Here is a 26338-nt window from a genome sequence, read left to right on the forward strand (position 1 = left end):
GTTTGTGACAATCATTGGTACTTTAACTTAACAATGATACTTTTTCATCTACTGGAATGTAAAAAAGTCAAAACATTTGGACCTGAAAGTATACAATTGATATTTAGCATCTATACTTGTTTTAGTTTTTTGGTTGTTTTTAAGAAAGGAAGATGAAATACACAACTCTGGTCAAAAAGCCAAATAGTAAACAGGAAAAAAAGAACATTTGCCTTATTTGGGGCTATAAGATCAGAATGATCCAGACTTGGAAACTGTTTCTTTTTTTCTTCTATTTAGATCCATGATTAAAACCGACTTCTCTCAGTATGAGGTGTCACTCGTGAGTCGAAAAAAACCCCACTTCACAGTCAAACGACACTGCAGTTGTATCAGTCACATGTTTTTTTTCTTAAAGTGACACCCATAGAAGAGTGGAGGGACACAGTATCAATCCCTGTTTCAAAATGCATCGTTTGACCTAGGGCTGGGCGATATGGACGAAAAAGTATACCTCAATATATTATTACTTAAACTCAATATATTTTCCGGTGAAAGTATACATATAAAGGTATTCATTTTTGAGCGATGTTCAGTAAAATTGAAGTGAATGACAACTGTACTGTAAACAGTCAGTGGCACTTTTATTGACCCAGTTAGTCAAGATGGGTATTAACTGCACAGAAAATAAACTGTTTAAGTAGTACAGAATTACATAACATAAATAAAATAAAAAAATATTCTTTCTATGTAAAATAAATAACATAGCTGTGCAAATAATACAAAATGTATCAAACTTTGATAAAAAATTACATTTGCAGGCAGGCACTTTTTGATTCATTTCCTGGTTTGATGCCTCTGATTGGCCTGTCTCTAACCAATTGTAACTCATCATAGTAAACAACCAACCAATCATGGATGTACTTATACGTGCTAGCACGTTTTAGAAGGTGGAAGAGGAGGGGTTTAGTAGCCCATGGAGAACAAGGAACCCAACAAATAAGCAGTGCTTGGTCATTTTAACGTGGAATAAATTATATCGACATTACGATATTTTCTTAATTCATATCTTGTTCAAAAATATATTGATGTATCTTACAAACTCGATATATTGCCCAGCCCTAGTTTGACCCATCACTACTTATTAACCAAACCATTGCCACAGTTTAGTCCAAGAACAGATCGTTTCACTATATCCAAATAGATTATGTTCCAGTTTTATGAGTCTTTTTTTTTTTTTTTTTTTTCAAATTCTGCCTGGAAATGACGCAGCAGAGAACAGGCATTGTCCAAGACAGCTAAAGGTGGTCCTGACAGCTCCATCAGCACATAAGTGTGAGAGTTTGACCTTGACGAGAGCGCGGGAACCTTTGAGAGAGGCGCTGCAGTGATTTGTGGGGTGGGAAGGGAGGGTAGGGTGTTGGCGGGCTGTCCGTCACCTGGTGTCTCCTGTGGGCCGCTCATGTAGGCGTGAAGGTAGGAAGACACCCGGGCTCGTCTCCAGTGTTCATTTTGACAGTTTAATAAGCCAAACTCTCATTTATCAGCTAATTAATTGTTCAACCGCTTTGCTCTGTTGTCATAACATCCACACCTTTCACGTCTTTGGCTAGAAAAGACATTTGGACCTCACCCATGAAATTAACGCACACTGACTGTGAATAAAAACGTGCCGTCGTCCGTTTTGTTGTCAATAACAACAACAATAAAAATGTTGCCTCAAATGCACCCGTGTGCCGCCCATCCTCCAACACTTAGCTCTTTACGTCCTCCGCGTATGCCGCCAGCCAGTTTAACCAAATATACTTGGTGTGCGTGTGTGTGTGTGTGCGTGCGTGCACCAACTGAACAACTTGCTTAGAAATTGAACAAGTTTGTTTTTGTTTTTTACATTGGTGCATGACATTCCAAACATATCCAACACCGTTTTTCCCTCTAGAAGTGAAGTTTAAACCCCAACAAAGAAGAATATGTGTGCATATATTTACATATCATTAAGACTATGTCCAGTCTACATGAAACCTGCACTTTTGTAAGGTTAACTACAAAAATAGTTCACCTAAATAGTGGAAAACTGTCAGCATTTGTTAATTATTAAGTACATTATTGGATACCTTTGTCATTATGATCAAACATTGAAGAATATAACTTTTAATTATACATGTGTAAATCCATTTTTAATTTATATTAAAATATAGCATTAGTAAGCATTTTTATATACATTTTGAAATTTTATTTGGAAACTATGGTATATCATTTGTGTTGCAAATGTTTTTTATGTAATTTTATATTGTAAAATGAATCAAAGTTTATAATTTTTAGAAGCAAATGGTTAGCCAGAATTGTATTCATATATATTTTATTTTTAGAAATTTAGAGTAAAATACATAATTATGTGGCAAATGTAGAGTCATAGAAATTGATTTATATTCAAATAGGAAAGCACGGTGGAGCAGTGGGTAGCGCTTGTGCCCAAAGCGAGAAGGTTCTGGGTTCTATTCTTTCTGTGTGGAGTTTGCATGTTCTCCCCGTGACTGCGTGGGTTCCCTGCGGGTACTCCGGCTTCCTCCCACCTCTAAAGACATGCACCTGGGGATAGGTTCATTGGCAACACTAAATGGGCCCTAGTGTGTGAATGTAAATGTTGTCTGTCTATCTGTGTTGGCCCTGTGATGAGGTGGCGACTTGTCCAGGGTGTACCCCGCCTTCCCCCCATGTGCAGCTGGGATAGGCTCTAGCCACCACGCGACCTCGAAACAGACACGCGGTAGAAAATGGAAGGATGAATGGATGGATATTCCAAAAAAATATTTATGTGTTGTAGATTAATGTTGCTGTAATTGTACACATTCCTGCCTTTCGTGGCAGAGGGCATAGGTTCGATTCCTGGCCAGAGTCATGTCAGGAAGGGCATCTGGGGTAAAAACAGAGCCAAAACCATGATTGCGATTAACTCGCGATTGACAAAACCACAGAAAGCGTATATTATTTATGTGTCAAAATTGTATTACAGATTTTAAAATGTTCTTATATATCAGTCATTTATTCTGTAAAAAAAAAAAGTATTTCTTTAATTTGTATCCAGATACATCATTATTTTATTTGCAATTTTCATATAAATAATAAAATCTTTTTAACATTTAAATAAATATATCATTGTGTGGCCATTTAAAACAATTGTATGTATTATTATTGTTTTTAAAAATACATTCAATTAATAGTAAAATATAGATTTATTTTTACTAAATGTTATTTTAAAAATATATTTTAATTGCAGATGTTTTCAGAGCAGCATGTCTGCCATGTTTGTGGTGTGTGTTTTTGTATTTTCTATTGCTTCATTGCTAAGCTTTTACTGTGAGATGCAACGCACCCTCATTCGCCCTGCCGATCCTCCTTCTCCTCCCCAAAAAGCCAATTACCCTTCCTCTTAAAGGGCCGGCACAGATCATGGCCTGTAACTCCATTTCACCCATCACCGTTTTCCAGTAAGCGTGCTCGGCTGGCATTTCATTTACGGCGCATTCCTGCGTCTCTCCGAGCGGCGGCCTGGACACATTCCGTCCTCTCTAGCGGTGCGAGACAAGTCGACCCAGCCCGAGGGGAGGACACAATGGGACCTTGTCCTATTCCCCTCAGATATATCCATAATAGTCTCTATTCTTGTTGAGCTCTACGCTTCTATTTAACATACTTTTGACTTTTTTTTTGGTCCTGATGCAGTGTCACCTTTGCCAACAGTGTACTTTTATGGAATATGTTATTTTGCATGAAAATATATATATTTAAGTCAAAACGGATCAAGGTGATGTGCATTGCATTGTTGACCCTCATATTTACCTAACTGGGCTCTCCAAACTATTAGTAACAGTGCAGCTTGACACAACAATGATATTTCTGTAGTCACTTTTGCAATGGATGTCACTAAAAATGGGACCCATTACCTCCCTGCTTGGCAATCAGCATCAAGGGTTGGAATTGGGGGTTAAATCACCAAAAATGATTCCCGGGTGCGGCCACCGCTGCTGCTCACTGCTCCCCTCACCTCCCAAGGGGTGATCAGGGTGATGGGTCAAATGCAGAGAATACTTTCGTCACACTTAGTGTGTGTGTGAGACAATCATTGGTACTTTAACTTTAAATTTAATTGTGTGAGTGCACCTAATGAATTGCCTGGCCTTTGTATAAATAAGTGCACCGTAATGTAAATGTCAATCAGTGTTTGTGGTTGTTGCCACCTAAAATCCCTGAATTTGTGGCATCTTTAAAAAAAAAAAAAAAAAGTTGCAATGTTTTGAGGCTACTTTTATTTTTTCAATTTCATTGAATCAACTTGTTTGTGATTTAATGAAGTTCTTATAAAGTTAAAAAGTTAAAGTTAAAGTACCAATGATTGTCACACACACACTAGGTGTGGCGAAATTATTCTCTGCATTTGACCCATCACCCTTGATCACCCCCTGGGAGGTGAGGGGAGCAGTGAGCAGCAGCGGTGGCTGCGCCCAGGAATATTTTTTGGTGATTCAACCCCCAATTCCAACCCTTGATGCTGAGTGCCAAGCAGGGAGGTAATGGGTCCCATTTTTATAGTCTTTGGTATGACTCGGCCGGGGTTTGAACTCACAACCTACCGATCTCAGGGCGGACACTCTAACCACTGTTTGAAGCATTTCTTGGAGCTGTCACGCCAAATTTCTTCCCCCTACAAACCCCCCCCCTACCCCATTTACTGCCGGGGTCATTTCCTCTTACGTCATTGACAGCGATCGATAACACTTCGGCTTTGACACAGGACAGCAGCACACACAATATTGTAGTGAAACGGTTTCAACAATAATGTTGATTTAAAGTACAGACATTTAACAGTATTACATATTAATTAATATTTTTTGCACATTACCACGAAGACAGAAGTTCCCAGCAGCGGCCCTAACACTCCGCCTGAAATTTTCCCTAACACTCCACCTGGAATTTTTCGAAGCCTGCTGGTGTTTGACATAAGTCCCCTGGGAAAGATAAAGACAAATGTCATTCAGTGACACCACCATTTTCAGGAGATTTGGATTCTATCGATTGCTGTCAATGACGTAAGAGGAAATGACGTAAGTAAGAGGAAATGACCCCGGAAGTGGGCCGGGGCAGGGGAAGGTTTTTGTAGGGGGAAGAAATTTGGTGTGACAGAGCCTCAACCTCAAAAAAGTGCCGATTGGTTGAATTTGCTTGGATTGGCACGGATGCAAAATTGCAAATTCCTGACGTGTTCAACTATTTTATGTTTTTTTTTTGCAACATCTATTCTTCAAAAGGTAGAAGTTGCACAAAGGTAAGCGGACTTGCGCTCTGAGAAGTAGCTTATAGAACAAGATTTTGGAGCTAATCTGGGTCATTTCTATAACTTTACTTGACATTTATGTTAAACCGCCTCCACCCACAGAGCCAAAGACAGTGGATGGTTAACAAGAGGGTTCACTCTGTTTATTTTATTCCGCTTTAGAATAAACTTGCCCGGTGAACTGTGACATTCCTAAGCAAGTCGTTTTTCGCAGTGGTTTGGTGTTTCATCGGTTTGTAGAGGTTATATTATTTTTACACTTCTGACTTGAATGTCGATTGAGAATAATATTTAAAGCATCAATTAATTGCCAGACTGTAAGCATCAGTTCAAACATTGTCAGATGAATGACAATGACATTTTTCTAGCTGCTGGAGCATTGGATGAGTAACGTGCGTGCGTGCGTGCGTGCGTGCGTGCGTGCGTGTGTGTGTGTGTGTGTGTGTGTGTGTGTGTGTGTGTGTGTGTGTGTGTGTGTGTGTGTGTGTGTGTGCATGCGTTTGCATTCGTGTCGCTATCCCCTTTAAGACATCCCAAGTGGGAGCGTATGTCGCACCTTCCAACGCCGCTCGGGGGTCGCACTACTCGAGCAAGCTGACGAGCATGCTGCTCTTGTATTTTTAGCTCCACCCACTCCATCCTCCATCATTTTAACCTCTCCCTTCAAGTGGTTCTTTCTTCCAACCTGCACCTGCAACAACCCCCACACACACACCCTGCGCTCAAAGGCCTGCAGGGGAAGGTCAATAACACTTTGTGGCTTTTTGCTTTGCAGGAGGACAAAAAAAAAAAGAGTAACTGCTTTTGGGTTATTGCAGCCATGCAGGGACAAATGTCTTTAAATATATTCATTTTATTTTGAATGTCCTTCTCCTCCCCTTTTCCTCCTTTTCTCCCTGAGTGCGCTTCCAATCACGACTAATGTCTTGAGTTCACACACTACAGGATATTATTGCAGCTGCGACCAAAGGTTCCGCTTTTTGTCTTTTTTGGGTGGGTGGGGGGGGTGGGCGGAGCTATCTCTTATTTAAAAGACAGACAAGGTACAGTCATGGAACAATCCCTCCCTGAGAAGGATGGCTGCTGGCTCCCTGTGGACGAACCGTTTCACCCTGCCTCGCCCCTTTCTCTCTCTCTCTCTCGCTCTCTCTCTCTCTGTCTGTCTCGCTCTCTCTCTCGTGCTCTCCCTTTTTTTGCTCCTTCCTCATCCCGCCGTCCCATCTAGCTGTTTGTTTGGTGTGTTTCGCTAAATACTGACGCTTTTGTTGCTAGAGTCCAGTCAAACACAAGAAAAAAAATGTGGTCACATAGTGGCTAGGGTACTTTTTATACTAAGCTGCATGCAAACGGGTTTGTTAGCTCTGAATTCCCTTAATTTTGACACATTTCATAATATACATTGTTATATAAACATGACAGACTTATGTGTTGTGGTAATTAGAACATTGGCGATTTTAAACCGTAAACTCAGATTTTACAGATGGCATGTCTGCTTTTTCAGCTTTATTCAGAGAGTATAGGAATTTATTTCTCCTAATGCTCTTTATTAGTTATAATGTGGTTTATCTTTTTATGTATTGATATTTTAATACATTTAATAGTAACACTTCATAGATAAATATAAACAGTTATCCAATAATAAAGCATTAATATAGCATTAATAAATATGGAATTCATTGTTAACTTTTTAGTATGGAGTTTTTAAATGTTTTACTCATAACAATTTTATTCGATTTTTTAATTACTTCATGTAAAGATCTAATTTAAATGTATGTACTGTATTTTTATATATACATTTTTTCTTTAACATTTTCTGGGTGGGATATGGCGTCTCTTTTTAGATTTATTTACATACATAGTTTTACCTACTTAATGGTAAAGAAGTAAAAATATTTTTTTTAATGTAAAGTATGTTTTGTAATCAATTTGAGGTGCGGCTTTTAAAAAAAATTAATATTAAATATAAATATTGGGATTTTTTTTCTATACATTTAAAAAAAAAAATCCGCAAGTAGAGCATTTAAATGCTTTTAATTAGGAGGAAACAAGGTGATGTCACAACCAGCAATTAATAAAAGTGCAGCGTTTTTAAAAATGGAGGCCATTATTGAAGTAAATTGTGTAAATATGGTTTACTGTATGTGTGCGTTAGCCGTATGCATATGTTTTATTATCCCACCAAGTGCTTCCAGCAGCAAAGTAAATGGAAAAGAGCCATGAGTGACGGATGCAAAGAGCTTCCATCCATCTTAATGTGGACCACTTTTCATATTGTTGATGTCCGCGGCCGCAGGGAGGGAGTCAAAGTGTCGGCGGTTGTGGTGGGGTTTGGAGTATGCGCTCTTATTATTCCATTTATTTCGCCCTTGAGTGGATTATAGTCTGGCGTGGGACATTAAACATGGGTGCTGAGGTGTTACTTAACACTCTAATGCCTCCCGGCGGCCGCCCACAATGCGTGCAAAGCGCCGTCATTCGATCCCGCCCGAGTGCGACGTGATCCAGCCCTGAAAGTAGCGGGCACAAACCCCCAGCCTGGAGAGGAGGGTATTGTGTTATAATTTTATATTTCATTTCCCTCCTCCAAAACATCTCCTCCCGCTTTGTGTCAGTGCTCCCCCTCCCTCCCATGTGTGCACACGTACGTCCGAAGCAATAATCACCTAAACTTTGTCCCGAAAGTTTTGTTGCAGATGTGGCACTTATTTAAAAAAAAGAAATCCCAGATTGTACAACTCCTGGTGTATAACCCGGTCTCCCTCTGTGCCGCCATTGGTCGTCCAGGTCGTCGGGTGAAACGCGCAACGGCGAGATGCTGAAGCTGAGCATGAGCAACATCGCCGCCGACGTGCTGCAGCAGCTGCTGGAGTTTGTCTACACGGGCTCGCTTGTCATCGACTCGGCCAACGCCAAGACGTTGCTGGAGGCCGCCAACAAGTTCCAGTTTAGCACCTTCTGCAAAGTCTGCGTGTCCTTCCTAGGTAGGTAGGAAACTGGAACATGAACATGACACATGAATGATCATCCCCCTCTTCTAAGGCTTTAACAGCTTTGAGATGCCCATTAGGGAGGTCAGAGGTTAATTCCACAGGTGTGGGATCAAGATGTCTCAAAACTTTTGTCCACATAGTGTACCTGCATGGCGTGCACTTCACTTCACTTCCTTCCTTTTTTACATTCTTGTTAAAACCACTCCCTTTTTTAAAGGGAAAAAAATTAACATGCCTTCTGTTTGATGGATTGCTGCTAGTTAGCAAAAGGGATTATGCACCACGAAAAACACATGATGTTTTGGTGAGGATCTGAATAAAGGTGCTGATTCCAGATTACATTCTTCACTGTTTGTTCCACCCTTATATTAGAAAATGACACCACGGGTCCGTTTTTAACAACCTACGATACTGTAGCACTGTTCAGCTAAACATCTCTGCTGTATTTAGGATGAAGCAAACTATGCTAATGCTTGTCAAAGATCCGTTATATGACAGGATCACTGCGGTTTTTAAGGGCCTTCTCCAAAAAGGCTAGTCAAAGCTTGTCTTTTATGACAGGAGAAATCTGTTGTGTTTTGTGATCTTCTGCAAAAACACTAGTCCAAGGTACTCGATATAATAGGATCACTCTGCTATTTTCAAGGACCTTATTTAAAAAGACAAGTCAAAGATCCTCTATATCAGTGGTCCCCAACCTTTTTTGCACCACGGACCGGTTTAATGTAGGCATTATTTTCAGGGACCGGCTTTCCACTTATGCCAGATAAACACAGCAAAAATAAGTGCATGAAAAATACAACTCACTATAACGCTGAATTAGTGGGAGCCCTGGGCTTGTTTCTTTGCAATGAGATGCAGATAGAAATCAGCCTTTGTCTACAATCTGTCACATTTATATTTTATATGTTCATTAATGTGCATTGTATCATGTCACAAAGTTATAACAAATATAACAAAAGGCAACTTACTATGAGGAGTGTTATTGTACATCTAGTAACAAACTTGTTGGTCTGTCTAGTGGGACAGGCGAAAGTTAAGTCGGAGAAAATGCAGTCGTTTATAAATTATTTAATGTTTCTCTGTGGCCCGTTAGCAAATGCGTCATGGACCGGTACCGGTCCCCGGCCCAGTGTTTGGGGACCACTGCTCTATATGACAGGATCACTGGAGTTTTTAGGGATTTACTGTTAAAACGGATCACAGCTGTTTTATGGACCTTCTTCAAAAAGGCCATTCAAAGAGCTCCTGTATGACATGAACAGTGCTGCTTTTACGGATTTATTGTAAAAACGCTTGTCAAAGATCCCCTATATGACACAATCATTTTGCTGTTTTTAAGAACTTTCGACAAAAAGGCTAGTTAAAGATCTTCTTTATGGCAGGAGAGATCTGCTGTTTCTTAGTGATATACTAAAAAAAAATTGAGATCAATGTTGTTGTTTAAGACCTTCTTCAAAAAGGCTAATCAAAGATCCTCTTTATGGCAGGATCACTCTGCTATTTTCTAAGGACATTCTTCAAACAGGTTAGTCAAAGTTCCTTTATATGACAGGATCACTGTAGTTTTTAAGGATTTACTGTTAACACGCTTGTCAAAAATCTCTTATATCACAAAACACGCTTGTCAAAAATCTCTTATATCACAAGATCACTGCAGTTTTATGGACTTTCTACAAAAAGGCTGATCAAAAATCCTCTATATGGCAGGTGAGCGCTGCTGTTTTTAGTGATATACTGAAAAAAACACTAGTCAAAGATCCTTTATATGACAGGATCACTGCTGTTTCCAAGGACCTTCTTTAAAAAGGTGAGTCATAGATCCCCTATTTGACAGGATCACAGATTTTTTTATTGTCCTTTTTCAAAAATGCTAATCAAAGATCCCATATTTAGCGGTCGCTCTCTAATGTTTTTAGTTATATACTGAAAACATACAAGTCATAGAGCCTTTATATCATACTTGCCAACCTTGAGACCTCCGATTTCGGGGCGGGGGGCTTGGGCGGGGGCATGGTTAAGAGGGGAGGAGTATATTTATAGCTAGAATTCACCAAGTCAAGTATTTCATATATATATATATATATATACATATATATATATATATATATATATATATATATATATATATAAATAAATAAAAGAAATACTTGAATTGCAGTGTTCATTTATTTACACATATACACACACATAACACTCATCTACTCATTGTTGAGTTAAGGGTTGAATTGTCCATCCTTGTTCTATTCTCTGTCACTATTTTTCTAACCATGCTGAACACCCTCTCTGATGATGCATTCTGCTTCGTCTCCTTGTTGTGTGCGCAGTTGTGCACTGCACTCTCTAAAAGCCGTAGATGTTATTGTCACATATGCATGTACAGTAGATGGCAGTATTGTCCTTTAAGAGTGTCACAACATTGCTGTTTACGGCAGACGAACTGCTATACGGTAGACAAAAACGTGACTGCTGTTGTTGTGTGTTGTTGCCGCGCTGGGAGGACGTTAATGAAACTGCCTAACAATAAACCTGGAGGGGGCGTGGCCTCCATCTCCGCCAGAATTTCGGGAGATTTTCGGCAGAAAATTTGTCCTGGGAGGTTTTCGGGAGAGCCGCTGAATTTCGGGAGTCTCCCGGAAAATCCGGGAGGGTTGGCAAGTATGCTTTATATGAAGCACTCTGCTGTTTTTAAGAATTCACTGCAAAAATGCAAGTCAAAGATCATCTATGTGACAGGAGCATTGTGCCGGGACGACTCTACACCATCATCAGGTGTTATGGCTATGTCCAAACATAAAGGACATCAAATGTTCCTGAATGACGACTCATCGGACACATCTGTCTCCCCCTAAAGCTGGTAACGCGCCATTACTCTGATCTTGCCCCAGTGGGTCCGATCGCGCGATAGGTTTGGGCTTTTATTGTAAAAAGGTCGCGGGACAATCGTCACTTAAATGTCAAATTTTCTGGCCTGAACTTCGGCGAAGCAAAGAAGCACTAAAGGGGAGGAGCCTCGAAGAGGAGTCTGACGTGCACATATTTTATTGGGTTAGAAGACGAATAAAAAGCCTGAAATGTCAGCATTTGCAATTCATTTCATGAATTGTTTGTGCCGGCACAAGGAACTGAGCGTGAATACAAAGGTCAGAGGAAAAAAAGCAACAGCACGTATTGATTTGTTTTTCTCTTTTTGGACCACAGAAAAAAACAGAAAACATGGAAGCCATTTGTAGACTTCATTTCCTGGGAGACATCCATTCATTCCACCCTGACAAGATGCATGACATTTTAGCACATGACAGGGTGCAGGTGGAAGTGAAGGTTTGTCCTTGACACAGTAGAACCTGATATTGTGTCAAATGTTAGCGCCCACTAGGAAATAGCAAACATGTTCTCAACCTACTTCACTTTCACTACAATTTACTCAAGTCACTCTCAGTGGAATGTTTTTAAACTAGGGCTGTCAAACCATTAAAATATTTAAACTCGATTACTCGCATATTGTTCATAGTTAACTTGAAATTAATTGCGTTTAACTGCAGATAGATATAGTTTTTCATTATTATTATGTTTACCTTAGACAGATAATATTAAATTAATAAAACTGTGACTGGACAATTTGTTTGCTTTAATGACATTTTTACCAAACATTCTGCTTTATTAAACGGCTAAACACAAAATGGACATAAACACGCTTTTATGACAATAAAAAAATTACCTGCAGTGGTCCCCAACCTTTTTGTAGCTGTGGACCGGTCAACGCTTGAAAATTTGTCCCACGGACCGAGGGGGGGGGGGGGTATTTATTTTTTATTTTTTATTTTTTCATAAAGAAATACAATCATGTGTGCTTACGTACTGTATCCCTGCAGACTGTATTGATCTATATTGATACATAATGTATATATTGTGTTTTTTTATGTTGATAAAAAAAATAAAAACATTTTTAATTTCTTGTGCGGCCCGGTAGTTGGGGACCACTGCCTTAGCGTGTCCCTGACAGGATTTGTATTCCTGCTGAAGGACCCTTTGCATTCGGAGAGAGGAGCTACACGTACGTGTTTTGATAATAGTTTTGTGCGTTATCAACACAAAATATGTCATGGTTTGATCGTTAAAGATGTTTGGTCATGTTATCTGCAGGGTTCGTACGGGTGCTTAAAAACCTTGAAAATGCTTGGATTTTAATGTTGTGTTTTCAAGGTTTCAAAAATGCTTGAATTTTGGGTGAAGTGCTTGTAAATGTTTATCATATTTCTCGGCAGTCTGACTCCATAGGCAAATTATAAAATGGAAAAAAATTAAATTGGTTTCCTTAAAAATGAAAGCTACACGCTTGATCTGTTGGCTTTGCACGAGCCCTTACATGCCAGCGCCGTATAAGGACAGTGGTGCATCGGTCCATCATGCCGGGAGGTTGTCGTTTTACATTGGATGAAAATTATTAGTCCATTATTGGACTTGTTTGTCCTGTGAAGGTCATGTAATGTATAATTTGCAACTTTTTTCACAACTTATAGCTGAGCTAATATGAATGATTTTGTAGTTTTTACACAACATGGTTTTATGCATATCTTGCTCTATTATTTTCGGTGTTTACTTAACTTGTCTGGCTACCTCAGTGAAAGCAAAAAAAGTTAACTTTTGTTTTTTTGTTAATGTTATCATAGCCACAGTTATAAGGCTAGATATGCTTAATGAAAGGTGACTGAGGTGTTGTGAAACAAACAAAATATGTTCCTTTAATTTATTATCCTTATATTAATGTGGAACAGTTTTGTTAAATGAGTGAAATTGAAATTTTGAGGGTGCGTGTATTTATATCAATCCGTGTTGTTCAATATCATCCAAAAATGGATTAACTCACTGGAATATAAAGACAATATAACATACATCCATAAACCTGGATGCATATGCAAAAGTGCAATATATTTATTTGTACAGTAATCTATTTATTTATATCTGCACCTTATTTCTTTTTTATCCTGCTCTACCATGAGCTAATGCAATTAAATTTTGTTCTTATTTGTACTGTAAAGTTCAAATCTGAATGACAATAAAAAGGAAGTCTAGTCTAGTCTAATTGAGTGTTGTAAGTAAGAAAAAGAACAAGACATTTGAAAAAAAACACAAATGGAGACACGTTTGCAAAAAACAATGACATTGAATAGTCTACAGAAACACTGCTTCATTTTCTATTATTATTCTGAAGCCGGAAATGTAGGGTTGGTTTGAGAAGAGGTGTCTTGCCATGTTTTGACGACAAACAGATTTAAAAGTGCCTCTTGACTTCCTGCCTACTGTCTTTCATTTCGTCTGAGCTTACCATCTTGTTAAAGCTGTTACAGTAGCAGTAATCAGTGAAGTAATTACAGTAGATATTACAAACTACAGTAAAGTAATATACATTTTATGATATCAGTGCACTAAACTGTAATCTAAACACGAAAGTGAAGCTCCACCCTTCTGAATGCAAGTGCGCAAGCACGCATTTGCTCCAATGACAGCGATCGTTCTCGGATAAAAATAGTCTTGTCTTGTTGGAAGAACGACTTGCCAAGGCTTTGGGTCTGGGCTTTCCATAATGTACCCTTGTTTTTGTCCATTGCTGCTCGCGATTTTTGTCTCGCTTGTGGCTCAACAGCAAGATCAACAACTGAACGCAGCTAAACTTTTCCACGTTACAGAATGACCGCAATTCAGAAAGCACGTGAATTGCGCTTCCAAAAAAATTTGCGCTGTTCATGGAAGCTGTAGTTAATAAATTTGTTATCGCGTTAACTTTGACAGCCCTAATTTAAACTTGACTTTGTGCACTTCCCCTAAAACAGCTGTAGTGTGCATGCCAGACCACTAGCTGGCAGTGTTAAATTAAACAGCACAATACAATTTATATAAAAAAGGTTTGTCTATGTAAGCATAAATAATTGTTTGTACCTGACAAGTTTCGGCTACCTTGCCTCTGCAGCCTTCATCAGGGGTGTCACGTGATGTTGTATACATGTATTATCAGTAGGCCAAATGGACCTCTTCACTTTAACACAATCCAATTGTCAAATTTGGGAAACAGTTTAATGGCTTAATCAGTTTAAGCTCAAATACTAGACAGGACAGTTCTAGTCTGATTGGAGTTACCATATGTAGTCTTTGAGACTACATGAACAGTCCAATTACGATCAAATCAATGCCCCGAGAAGACGTTTTGGACTTTCATCCGAGCAGGCTTCATCAATTCATGCTCAAAGACTAAAGACCAGAGAGGACAGAGTTCCCCTGTGCAATTTTCAGGTCAACCTGAACCGTCCAGTTATGATTAATTTAATGCTTTGCGTAGTCGTTTTATCTTTCATCCGAACAGGCTTCATCATTTAATGCTCAAAGACTAGATCGTGCAGCTCTAGTCTCACTAGAGTTGCCTTATGTGGGCTTTGGAACAAACTGAACAGTCCAAATACAATCAACTCATCGTCTTGAGAAGTCGTTTTGAATCTTATCCGAGCAGGCTTCATCAGTACATACTCAGACTAGATAGGACCGCTCTAGTTTAACTAGAGTTGTCCTATTTAGTCTTGAGTTGTCCTATTTAGTCTTTAAAGCTAAAGTACCAATGATTGTCACACACACTAGGTGTGGCGAAATTATTCTTTAGTTGTCCTAGTCAGACGGGAGTTATTTTATCGAGTCTTTGGCTATGAACTAAAGAAGCCTAAGTCGGATGAGAGGCGAAGCCAAACATCTTCTAGGATGTCCTGAGCAGTTCAGTTGCGATCAATTCAATGCACTGAAGATTTCGGGCTGCATTTTTAAACTGAGTTTTTATGGAATTCCAAATTTGGGTCAAAGAATAGGCCAAAACATCAGCGTGATTGTCACCTGAAACTTGGTTGTCCAATGGTGTTCATTGCTGACGCTGATAAAGGTATGTTGTCAAAGTAATTCATCTGCAACATGTCGCCTCTTGTTTTGGCGTCTGTGTTTGTTTATAAGAGCCACTCTATGTCGATCAAAGGAGGGCTAACGTCGCCAACCCTCCAGGGCAATTATTTAATCAGGCCAATTTCATCGGTCCCTGACCAGGTCGGGCCGTTTGTTTGTCTGATTGCACAATATTTCTTCTACAAACCTTTTCTCCATTCTCTTGATGAAAAGCTGCGTCATTAGAGAGGAAAGTACCACCTTAATGGACGTGAGCTCTCCCCCCCTGCTGGTCACTTCTCTTTGAAGGCATCTGACTCTTTAATGTGGTCCAGCTACTCCCTAATCTCACTCCTGGCTGTCCGCCTTCACTCGCTTGTTTCTGCGAGCGATCAATTCCTCCCCGTTTGTTTGTCCCAGGAGGTGTTTGCAGTTATTAAACTTGCTCCTCATTCATCTGAGGCAGATGGAAAGCTGATAAGCCGCGACACAATCTTCCTGGTGCGCCATCTTGCTATTGATGTCCTAATCAATCTGTCGGTCTCTTCTTTTTCTTCTTCTTCTTCTTCCTATTCTTCCTGTACTCCAGAGAAGCAGCTGACGGCAGCAAACTGTCTGGGAGTGTTGGCCATGGCTGAGGCTATGAGTTGCACGGAGCTCCACAACATGGCCAAAGCCTTTGCATTGCAGAATTTCCCTGAGGTAAATCCAGAACTGTTACGATAACATCATATAATCCTAAACCGCTGATCACAAAAGGCTGAAAATGTGCCAAAACATGAACCCCCTTCTGTGTTTCCGATGCTATTATTTTTCTGACAAATAAACCACACGGCAGGGCAAGTACAGAACCCCAAAGTTTGTTTATCACACAGCTCAAGAGGCTCTACAAAACACTAACTATAACTTTAGAGTGTTTAGCTCAATCACAACCCAAATTGTTCACACATTTTTAGGAGCCTGTCAAGCACATGTGTATAAAACTTTACCAAGATACATCACTTCCTGTCAACGGAAAAGTTAGATAGATGGTACTTTATTGATTCCTTCAGGAGAGTTCCCTCAGGAAAATTAAAAAGACATTAGAATAGGATACAAAGAAAAAGCTCCACTTTTGGGGACAGTGTGGCTCAGATGGTAGGGCGCCCAACCAGCAAATTGAGGGCTTCCTGGTTCGAATCTAGCTTTCACCATCCAAGCCACTGCTAGTGTCCTTGAACAAGATACCAGTGCCACCCACACGGGTCTAAATGTATCTTAAAGGGGAACATTATCACAATTTCAGAATGTTTAAAACCATTAAAAATCAGTTCCCAGTGGCTTATTATATTTTTCGAAGATTTTTCAAAATTTTACCCATCACGCAATATCCCTAAAAAAAGCTTCAAAGTGCCTGCTTTTAACCATCGTTATAAACACCCGTCCATTTTTCTGTGACGTCACATAGTGAATACAAACAAACATGGCGGAAAGAACAGCAAGCTATAGCGACATTAGCTCGGATTCAGACTCGGATTTCAGCGGCTTAAGCGATTCAACAGATTACGCATGTATTGAAACGGATGGTTGTAGTGTGGAGGCAGGTAGCGAAAACGAAATTGAAGAAGAAACTGAAGCTATTGAGCCATATCGGTTTGAACCGTATGCAAGCGAAACCGACGAAAACGACACGACAGCCAGCGACACGGGAGAAAGCGAGGACGAATTCGGCGATCGCCTTCTAACCAACGATTGGTATGTGTTTGTTTGGCATAAAGGAAGCTAACAACTATGAACTAGGTTTACAGCATATGAAATACATTTTGCAACAACATGCACTTTGAGAGTGCAGACAGCCCAATTTTCATCAATTAATATATTCTGTAGACATACCCTCATCCGCGCTCTTTTCCTGAAAGCTGATCTGTCCAGTTTTGGAGTTGATGTCAGCAGGCCAGGGAAGCTAGGGTCGATATTCTTCTCTTGATCATCTTCGGTGGCATAAGGGACGGTGTGAGCCAAGACATCCAGGGGGTTTAGCTCGCTCGTCTGCGGGAACAAACTGCCACCATTGCTTGCCGTGCTACTGAGGTCCTTTGTCCCTGAATTGCTCACACACTCCGGCAGATTCAATGGGGGTCTGGCGGCAGATTTCTTTGACTTTATCGTTGGAAATGCATCTGCTTTGAGTGTCGCAGGATATCCACATATTCTTGCCATCTCTGTCGTAGCATAGCTTTCGTCGGTAAAGTGTGCGGAACAAACGTCTAATTTCTTGCCACTTTCGCATCTTTGGGCGACTGGTGCAACTTGAATCCGTCCCTGTTCGTGTTACACCCTCCGACAACACACCGACGAGGCATGATGTCTCCAAGGTACGGAAAACAGTCGAAAAAACGGAAAATAACAGAGCTGATTTGACTCAGTGTTTGAGAAAATGGCGTATTGCTTCCCGATGTGACGTCACGTTGTGACGTCATCGCTCCAAGAGCGAATATTAGAAAGGCGTTTAATTCGCCAAAATTCACCCATTTAGAGTTCGGAAATCGGTTAAAAAAATATATGGTCTTTTTTCTGCAACATCAAGGTATATATTGACGCTTACATAGGTCTGGTGATAATGTTCCCCTTTAAATGCAGATAATTGGTTTCTCAATGTAAAACGCTGAGTCACTAGAGAAAAAACGCTATGAAGATATACTTCACTTCTGCTACCGGGATTTTGAAGTTTTCCTTACCACCTATTGTGATTACAGCTGCAGGAGAGTTTGCTGACATCTTCAAACCGCTCTTGGTCCGTTGAGGCATAGATTTGCTGAAAAAAAGCGAATCGACGGGCTGCTATAGCAACAATGCCGAAACCCAAGTTACGTAACATATCTCAAACCTTGGAACATTCGGTCTCATCAAATGAAATTCTGCAAACAGGTGGTACAAAAAATAGACAACCTGAAATCCACTGTGAAAACAGAGATGGCAAGTCTAAGATCAGATCAAAAAGCAGATATGCTAGGCCTACAAGCAAACATACGTAGAAAGCCTACTTTCCGAAACTAACAGCTTGAAAAGGGAGCTTTGTGATTTTAAAGATAATCTGATGAATAACAGATATGCAACAGGAGATTAAGGTCCTCCGAGAAGAAAATATAGCAATGCAACACAAAATGAAGGTTCTGCAACAAGATAACATTGCTCTAAATAATATTACAAATTAAATTGTTCAGGATAAGAATACACAAATTAATTATATAATTGTGACAAAGCTGCATAGTATTCCTTGATCCTACGCCAGAACCGTGGATAATAGTGTAGAACCAGATGCAATGGACGCCGCCTCAGCAGAGCAACAAGTGGTAAACTTTCTGCAATCAAAGGAAATCAATGCCGATATTAACATCACTGACACATGCATCCCACTAAAAGGTACAAACAACAACACTTCTCTAGTAATTTTCATGAAACTCGCCAATAGGCAATGCACAATTGCACTGCTGAAACAGGAAAGAGGCTGAAGGATACAAATGTGTACATTAATTAACTAAACTCAATGCTGACATCGCCAAGAAAGCATGCGACTTGAGAAAAGCAGGGAAAAATTCAGGGAACTTGGACCACCAACTGCAAAATCTACATCAAGCTGAATGGAGGTCCAGAAGCAAGAGTACTTTGTGTCAAAGACATCAAGGATCTGGAAAAATATTAAAGCTCACAGCGCTTTGACAACGATAATGAAGTCTGACGGAAAACAATCATCTACATTCAACATCAACGCTACTATGTTCGAAGAGATTACTTAACATTAAGATCTGGATTTAAGAGCGCATTCATCTACACTCCTGGACATTATTGAAGCAACGCAAAAGTTTGCTGAAGAGGAAAATATAGAATTGGAAAGCTTTTGCAATATTGAACATTAGAGCCAGAAATTTTAAAGTGACATAAATCCAGATAAATTGTTTTTCTCCCACATTAGGAATAATTATTTTCATCATACAGATGACCGGCACCCCCCCGCGACTCTGAAAGGGACAAACGGTAGAAAATGGATGCATGGATGAATGGATGGATGAACAATATAATAGCGACATTAAATATGACAACTAACAATTATTCATTTCAACTGCAGAAGCTTGTATGCAAACTACAACAACATAAAGCATTTTTTGGAACAATTCAACAAACCCTTCAAAGTGATTGCTCTCTCAGAAACATGGATCGATGCTAAAAAAGGAATAGATTTTGCTCTGGAAAGATATAAATTAAATTAGAAACAACAGAAACGGAGGAGGAGTTGCGATGTACGTGTTGAAGAAACTGAACTACAAAGTGGTGAAAATGTTGCTATTGATAATATTTTAGAATGTATAACCATTGAAATATGTCATACAAAAGCACAAATTTATGTATCAGCTGTATATGTAGAACACCTCAATCAAGTGTTGAAATGAGGAGTGGATTAAGGCAACCTTCACTGAAATCAGTCAAAACTCGTTTTTGAACCCTATTAAGCAGAAGATCATTGATACAATGTATAGCATGAGTTTATATTCTAAAATTACAAGGCCAAGTAGAGTTACAGGACACTGGGCAATGCTTATTGATAATAACTGACATCAGTGATCATCCACCAGTTTTTACAATCTTTGACGTAAACTAAAGGGAAGGGAACATGTTTGACAAAAAGACATTTCAAAGATTACGCGCAGAGAAAAGCATGATTGCCTTTAAGAATGATCTAGAAAAGCAAAATTGGAAAATGTGTACAGTGAAAACTATGCAGATGAAGCATATGGTAATTTGTTTTTGTGCTTTATGACAAACATTGTCCATGGAAGATCCACAGAGGCAGAAAATAAGGACAACACGTGTAACAACAAGCCAACTAACATACTACGAACAAGTAGTAAAGAATATTACAGTAAATTATGAGATAGGAACAAAATAACATGAGCGCAACATGGGGCATCGTGAATAGCATCATTAGAAAATAATTACCATCAGTACTTCTAAAACGGCCAATATGAATAGAATAGTGGGGGCAAGGGGGTGGAAAGTGTTACCTTCCTGTATTGCAAAATAAAAATTAAAAAAATACTTGCGGCGGCCCTAAATGTATGTAACTGAATGTATGACAAACACCGGAGACACCACTGTAGTCCAAAGTGTAATCGAGGAATCCTAGTTTTGAATCTTTTTTGCTTTACTTGGAACTTCTCACAAGTATTTCACAATTTTCAAAATAGTCTTTTTCAAAATGTCAAGGATTTTTGTTCTTTGACAGAGCAAGAACCCGTTTGATTTTGATTAGTGTTTCACCCATACAATTAAGGCAGTGTCTGTCTAAGGTATGAAATATTGTTTTTTGTTTTTGGGAAGAAAAGTAGAAACTATGCAACTTAAATGTATAGAAACCAGTTTTATTTCACTTTGGAAGACCTTGACGGTGATTGTAACCCATGCTTCCCAAGGTAGCGGGCCAGGAGGAGATCCTGAGCGTGTCCAAGGAGGACCTAGTGGCCTATTTGTCCAACGACAGCCTCAACACAAAAGCAGAGGAACTGGTTTACGAGACGGTCATCAAATGGATCAAACGGGACTCCAGCTCCAGAGTTCAGGTAATAAAAATAGAGTGAAGCGTTGTTGGTGCAGTGAAGAGGCTCTCAGCGTGAACACGCAGACAAGTAGCTTCTTCATCAGCTTTGTTGTTCTTCCCCTGTTTTGCTGGCGCATTGTTTTCTCTTCTGAGTTGATTTGTTTTTCCTGAGAAAGCATATGCCGCACTCGCTGTTTGTTTGTCAGAAGATTCCCAGAGTGAGTTCATCACAATCAAAGGTTATATCCTCAAGATGGATATTGACAGCAGCGAGAGAGAGCAGAGCAAATATGAACCTCCCGGGAATCAATAAGCCTCAAGGTCGGAGCGTCAACTCTGGCCCGCATCCGCGAGAAGGTAAACGGGAGCGTCGACGGATATCCATCCACCGGTTAAAACCTCAGGTCATGAGATTTTTATCGATTTCAGTCACGAAAAGCTTGAACGTGCTTTTTTCTGCCTGTTTAAAAATGTAGGCCAGATTATTGGATAAATGGCGACCATCCGTCAGCGGAGGAGCCATCCATCGTGAGTAATGTCTCTTTGTCAGCGGGCACTGCCCTACATCCGCCGTATCAGACCTCCAAAATCAATGCTACCTTGTTGGCGCCCACCTTTTATGGCACGCGTTCATCACTGTTTGAAACGTTCACCTTTCAGATGAAATATTTAGCATTGCTTCTTTCATTTGCACGGTCTTATCACATTACCGTCAAGTGGGCTGAATGTTAACAAGCCACCACAAATGATTGCTAATCGCTGCTCATACTTGACAATTTCTAGGAACAATGTTAGATATACATGTATGTGTACATTAGACATCATTCTAATCCTATATTGAAGCAAATTTCTCCATAAGAAACAATGTAAATATGAATAATGGGTCTTGAGAAAAGTCCATATTTTAGTAAAAGTATGTTCACCCTGAGCAAAATTAAAAGGCGCTCTACTGTACTGTATATCAAACAAACAAAATAAGGGGGTGATGGATCGACGTTATATTTAATAACAAAGTCAAAACAACAACTAGCTGAACAGTCCTGATTTTTAGCCGCCCTGCCCACACACACACACACTCACACACACACACACACACACACACGTAATCACTAGACCTGTGGTGCACTCAGTTTGATATCACAAAACCTTTTAAAGGAAAACTGCACATTTTGGGGGATTTTGCCTATCATTCACAATCCCTATGCGAGACAAGAATACATATGTGTTTGCCTTTTTTGTGCATTCTGAATCATAAGTTATCAAATGACAAGAGGTCGCTAACAATACAAGTGTCATCTATACCGCCTATAAAGCCCTCTAAAACAACATCTAAAAACCGAGACCTGCGTATTAACAAAGTCTTTTTGGCATTGTTATTATAAGCGCTAACGTTGAGGAACTACATTTAGTAACACGGCGCCTTGATCACCCTGGTACTGCAGATTTTGACATACTGAGCTGCTGCTGCATCGCTTTGAGTTGGTGAAAGTTAATTCTAGATTATAAATCATGCCTTGACTTGTACAGTTGAAGGTTGTGTCAACTTTGAAATTCAACTTAGACCCAAAGACTGAGCAAGATTCTTGTTTGCTTCCACCTTTTTTTTAACCCGAGGAGTGAGGATCATAATGAATTCATCATCTAAGCAGGGAACACAAATCTTGTGCTGAAAGATATAAGCATCCCATCAGTCGGCATCTCAGTGAAAGCAGACATTGTACAGTAAGTGATTGTTTTATTTTGTTCATAGTTTGTATTTTTTGTTTAGCACTTAGCAATAGTGGTACTTGACGCTTAGTGTTTCACTAAAGCATTATATTTTTATCGCTCAGCTTCTAAAACTTGTAGCTCATTCTCCTTATATTCAGGCTCAAAAACACAAGGATCATCATATGTCCCTAAGTAGTCTCTGGTAGCACTCATGAAGTCTTCCATTATTAGTAGAAGTTGTTGTTGAAGGAAATAGTGAACGTTGCAATGCGCTCTGTGAAATCAATGTGTCGCTAAAAGGTTCCGGCAATGCTTAAAATTACCAAAATACAGTGCGTAACTGTTACATGTTATCAAGAATGTGCCTGTTGCTACATTACATATATATTTACAGAACGTATATAAAAGTTTATAGGCGGAATAGATCGAATCTCCTACACCTGCATTGTTAGCTGACTCTTGTCAGCCTGTATTTAGGATTTGGAATGCATTAAAAAAGAAAGACATAATGTTTTTGTCTCACATAAGGATTGTGAATTTCCAGAAATAGTGCAGTTCCCCTTTAACTCTAATAGCCAAGTCACTACAATGATTAAGAATAAAATAAACCCAGTCTACCTTGTCAAATAAATTTGTTTTGTGATCAGCAGAAGAAAGGGGGAGATGGGAGGAGGCAGTATTGACAATGCTGCGGATACTTCCTGAACGTTTCAAACCACATTGCTTGTCCATTGCTTTTTTTGGACTCAAATTGACCTAGCAAAACTTTAAAAAAATTAAATAAAACGCTAAAAATCACCAAAAAAAACCCCACTCAAATTAGCACAGTTAGCTAACAGTAACACTATGCTGACTGCTGCCGGGGATAAAATGGCTGTGCTGCGAGGCACACAATGAGTGGATGAAACGTCCGTACACAGAGACAAGGTTCGTACACCAAAGCATTTTTGTATTCGGTCTGCGGTTCGTAAACCAAAAAGTTCATACAATGAGGGGTGTGTGAATCGAGGTTCCACACATTAGAAAATAAATGAAATACTTTACTTAGTAGTGACGATTACCGTTCACATTAGAATCGATGTGGTACCAATTTCCCGCCTGGAAATCGATACCGGTACTCAACAGTACCAATTTTCCATATTTTTGTTTGTGTTAATAAATGTTTAGCATTGAATAATAAAATCGAATATTTTAAAGTAATATTTAAAAATGAGCTGATTGTGATAAATGTGGGGTTTTCTGACACTTCTGAGTCTCATTTGCAAGTATAATTTAGTAGACTTGGCATGCAGTTGCGATTCCAAGACGGTAGTTAGCAGTAGTGAATGCTATGCCTATTCAGGAGGTAGTCTTGAAGCTGGATGTGCCAGTCTAGTCTTATGTTGGGACCTACAATGATATCTATAAAAGTACTGAATTGGTACCTATCCGTCTCCTTGTACCGGTAAATCCTGTTTCCTGGAACATGCTCTCAAATTGGACCGTAAGTGTTGACCGAGCAGTCCACCACAACCTCTAGACCAGCCCGCTTGGTTCTGCAATCTCACCCTCCAGCAGACAGCTGAGGTTATTCAGATGAAGTCGAGAAAAACATTTTTCCGCTTGTCTTAACGGGGCACTTCACCAAGCCCTGAGACGGTGGACCCGGGGTCACCTTGTGTTTGAAGAAACAGACGGAGCTCGAGAGGACTAGACAAGGGATTGAGAAAAATAAACGTCAAGAGGCAACTCTGACCTCCATCCGGGGTGGGACCTGAAAACCACCAGGTTGCCTCCATCATGCTGCTTGAATTTGACATGCATGGTCCTCCATTTTCCTCCCTCCTCCTCCTTCTCTTGCTGCAGAAATTCACTCTCCCAGAACCTGTGACAACTTTTAATGACATGTCAAGGCGCCATGTCGCTGCAACACTTTAAGCCGCCAGCTACTTTGGCGGCCGTTTGTGTGTCCGTGTGTGTGTGTGTGTGTGTGTGTGTGTTTGTGTGTGTGTGTGTGTGTGTGTGTGTGTGTGTGTGTGTGTGTGTGTGTGTGTGTATTTTTGTATGTATGTGTTGGCGGGCTGTGAGCTATACAGTGGAAAAGTGGCATATTGAACGCGCCGGGTAAATAATATGCAATTTTCTCTTTCCGCTATTTCTCTTTCCGCCACGCTGTCAGCTCGCGTCTGATGGCGCCAGGAAACGTGGATGCCGTTAGAGACAGAAGAGCATTAGAGCGTTCATAGTTGTCTATTAGACTGAGCAGAGACGCTTTAACGTTCTGAAAAGAGCGCGGCCACCACTGTGGAGCTGTCACTAATGTTTACTTTTTAGCTACATGAGAGGGCGCAGTGCACAGCTACACCACTGCTAGTTTTAACCACAATACCAAACATGCGGTTAAACTATTACAATGTCTGCTCCTTTTGGGTGTTGTTTGAAATCATTCCATGTTATTTAATATAACGTTATTAGTATTATATTATGTTATCATATAATTCTTATTTCCGTCTTATTATGTTTAGCAAAGGGAAACTTTATATTAATAAATATCATGGTAACTGTTAAACAGGGGTGTCAAACGTGAGGCCAGCGGGCTGGATCAGACCCGCAAACAGGTTTTATCCGGCCCGCGGGATGAGTTTGCTAAGTAAAAAAAAATTAGCCAACATTTTTTAATGAAGGAAACTGCTGTTCTAAATGTGTCCAACAAATGTTGCAAAAGCATTCTTTGTATCTTTTTAGATTATGCTATATATATAAAATACCACATGATGTTAGTACATCAGTACATCCTGTAATTTGATTTTAATATTATTTTTTTATCTTGATAGATTGAAAATTAACACCAATGAGTTGACTGATGAACATTATCACATAATTTATTCAGAAAGTATAAATAACAACAAATAAAGGTAGAATACTATTAACCGCAATATGTAAAAAAAAAAAAAAAAACATTATGATTTGTACATTTTCAGAATGTGTTTGTTCTATTTTTAAACAAAGAAAACAATCTGAAGTTGTCTGTATTTTTTTAAGTTATTGTGCCGTGATTTTACCAGTCCGGCCCACTTAGGAGTAGATTTTTCTCCATGTGGCCCCGATCTAAAATGAGTTTGACACCCCTGTGTTAAGCTAAAGCGAAACTAAACTAAACGCCCTCCAGTCCTATTTATAGCTGAATAATGACTTGGAAAATCATAAAATATAGAGGAAAACCTTGTATATTTCAGAATATTTGATAGTTTGTCTAATTATGTTTAGCAAAGTGAAAATGTGTATTCGTAAACTGTCTATTAACTGTTGCATTTAGGCTAGCTAAACTAAGCTAAACCCCCTCCAGGCCTATTTGTAGCTTCATATTGACCTAAATATTTGACAGTTTGTCTATTTATTTGTTTAGCAAAGTGAAAATGTGCATTAGTAAATCACTTATCAACTGTTGCATTTAGTCTTGGCCAAGCTTGTCTACCATCAGGCCTAATTGTTCAGTTCAGTTCAGTTTCAGTTCATTTCGAACATGCATACAATACAATGTAATTCATCACATATTTCCGGTTGTTTTATTACAGCACATCTGAAAAGGACTATGAAGAAGCAAAGCTTATTTAATCCTACCTCTTTTCATACCATATCAATTTTATCCAATTTCCTTGTTCTCTGTAACAGAACAGTGAACAAATACATAATAAATGAATAATATACCATAGTAAACAATACATAATTAATCTTTGCCTCAATAAAAAAAAAAGAAAATAAAAAAAGGGTTGAAGATGTTCGTCATAATTCTTGTTCTGTGTACTTTGTGAACACTTGTAGTTTGAACAGTCCCTTAAACTGAATAATATTGGTGCTTTG

At 39.4% G+C, this 26338-nt stretch overlaps 1 protein-coding gene across 2 annotated transcripts in view; it reads left to right on the forward strand.

Annotated features, from left to right (window-relative positions):
* LOC133576296 (kelch-like protein 29) overlaps positions 1–26338 on the forward strand; it is a 490295-nt gene that overhangs the window by 379750 nt on the left and 84207 nt on the right. For both annotated transcript variants that reach the window (XM_061929422.1, XM_061929421.1), the window contains 3 exons: positions 8096–8292; positions 15806–15918; positions 20664–20810. In XM_061929422.1, the coding sequence (XP_061785406.1) occupies positions 8096–8292; positions 15806–15918; positions 20664–20810 (457 nt within the window). The remainder of the gene's footprint in view (positions 1–8095; positions 8293–15805; positions 15919–20663; positions 20811–26338) is intronic.

The sequence above is a fragment of the Nerophis lumbriciformis genome, linkage group LG34 (assembly GCF_033978685.3).
Source record: "Nerophis lumbriciformis linkage group LG34, RoL_Nlum_v2.1, whole genome shotgun sequence".
NCBI lineage: Eukaryota > Metazoa > Chordata > Actinopteri > Syngnathiformes > Syngnathidae > Nerophis > Nerophis lumbriciformis.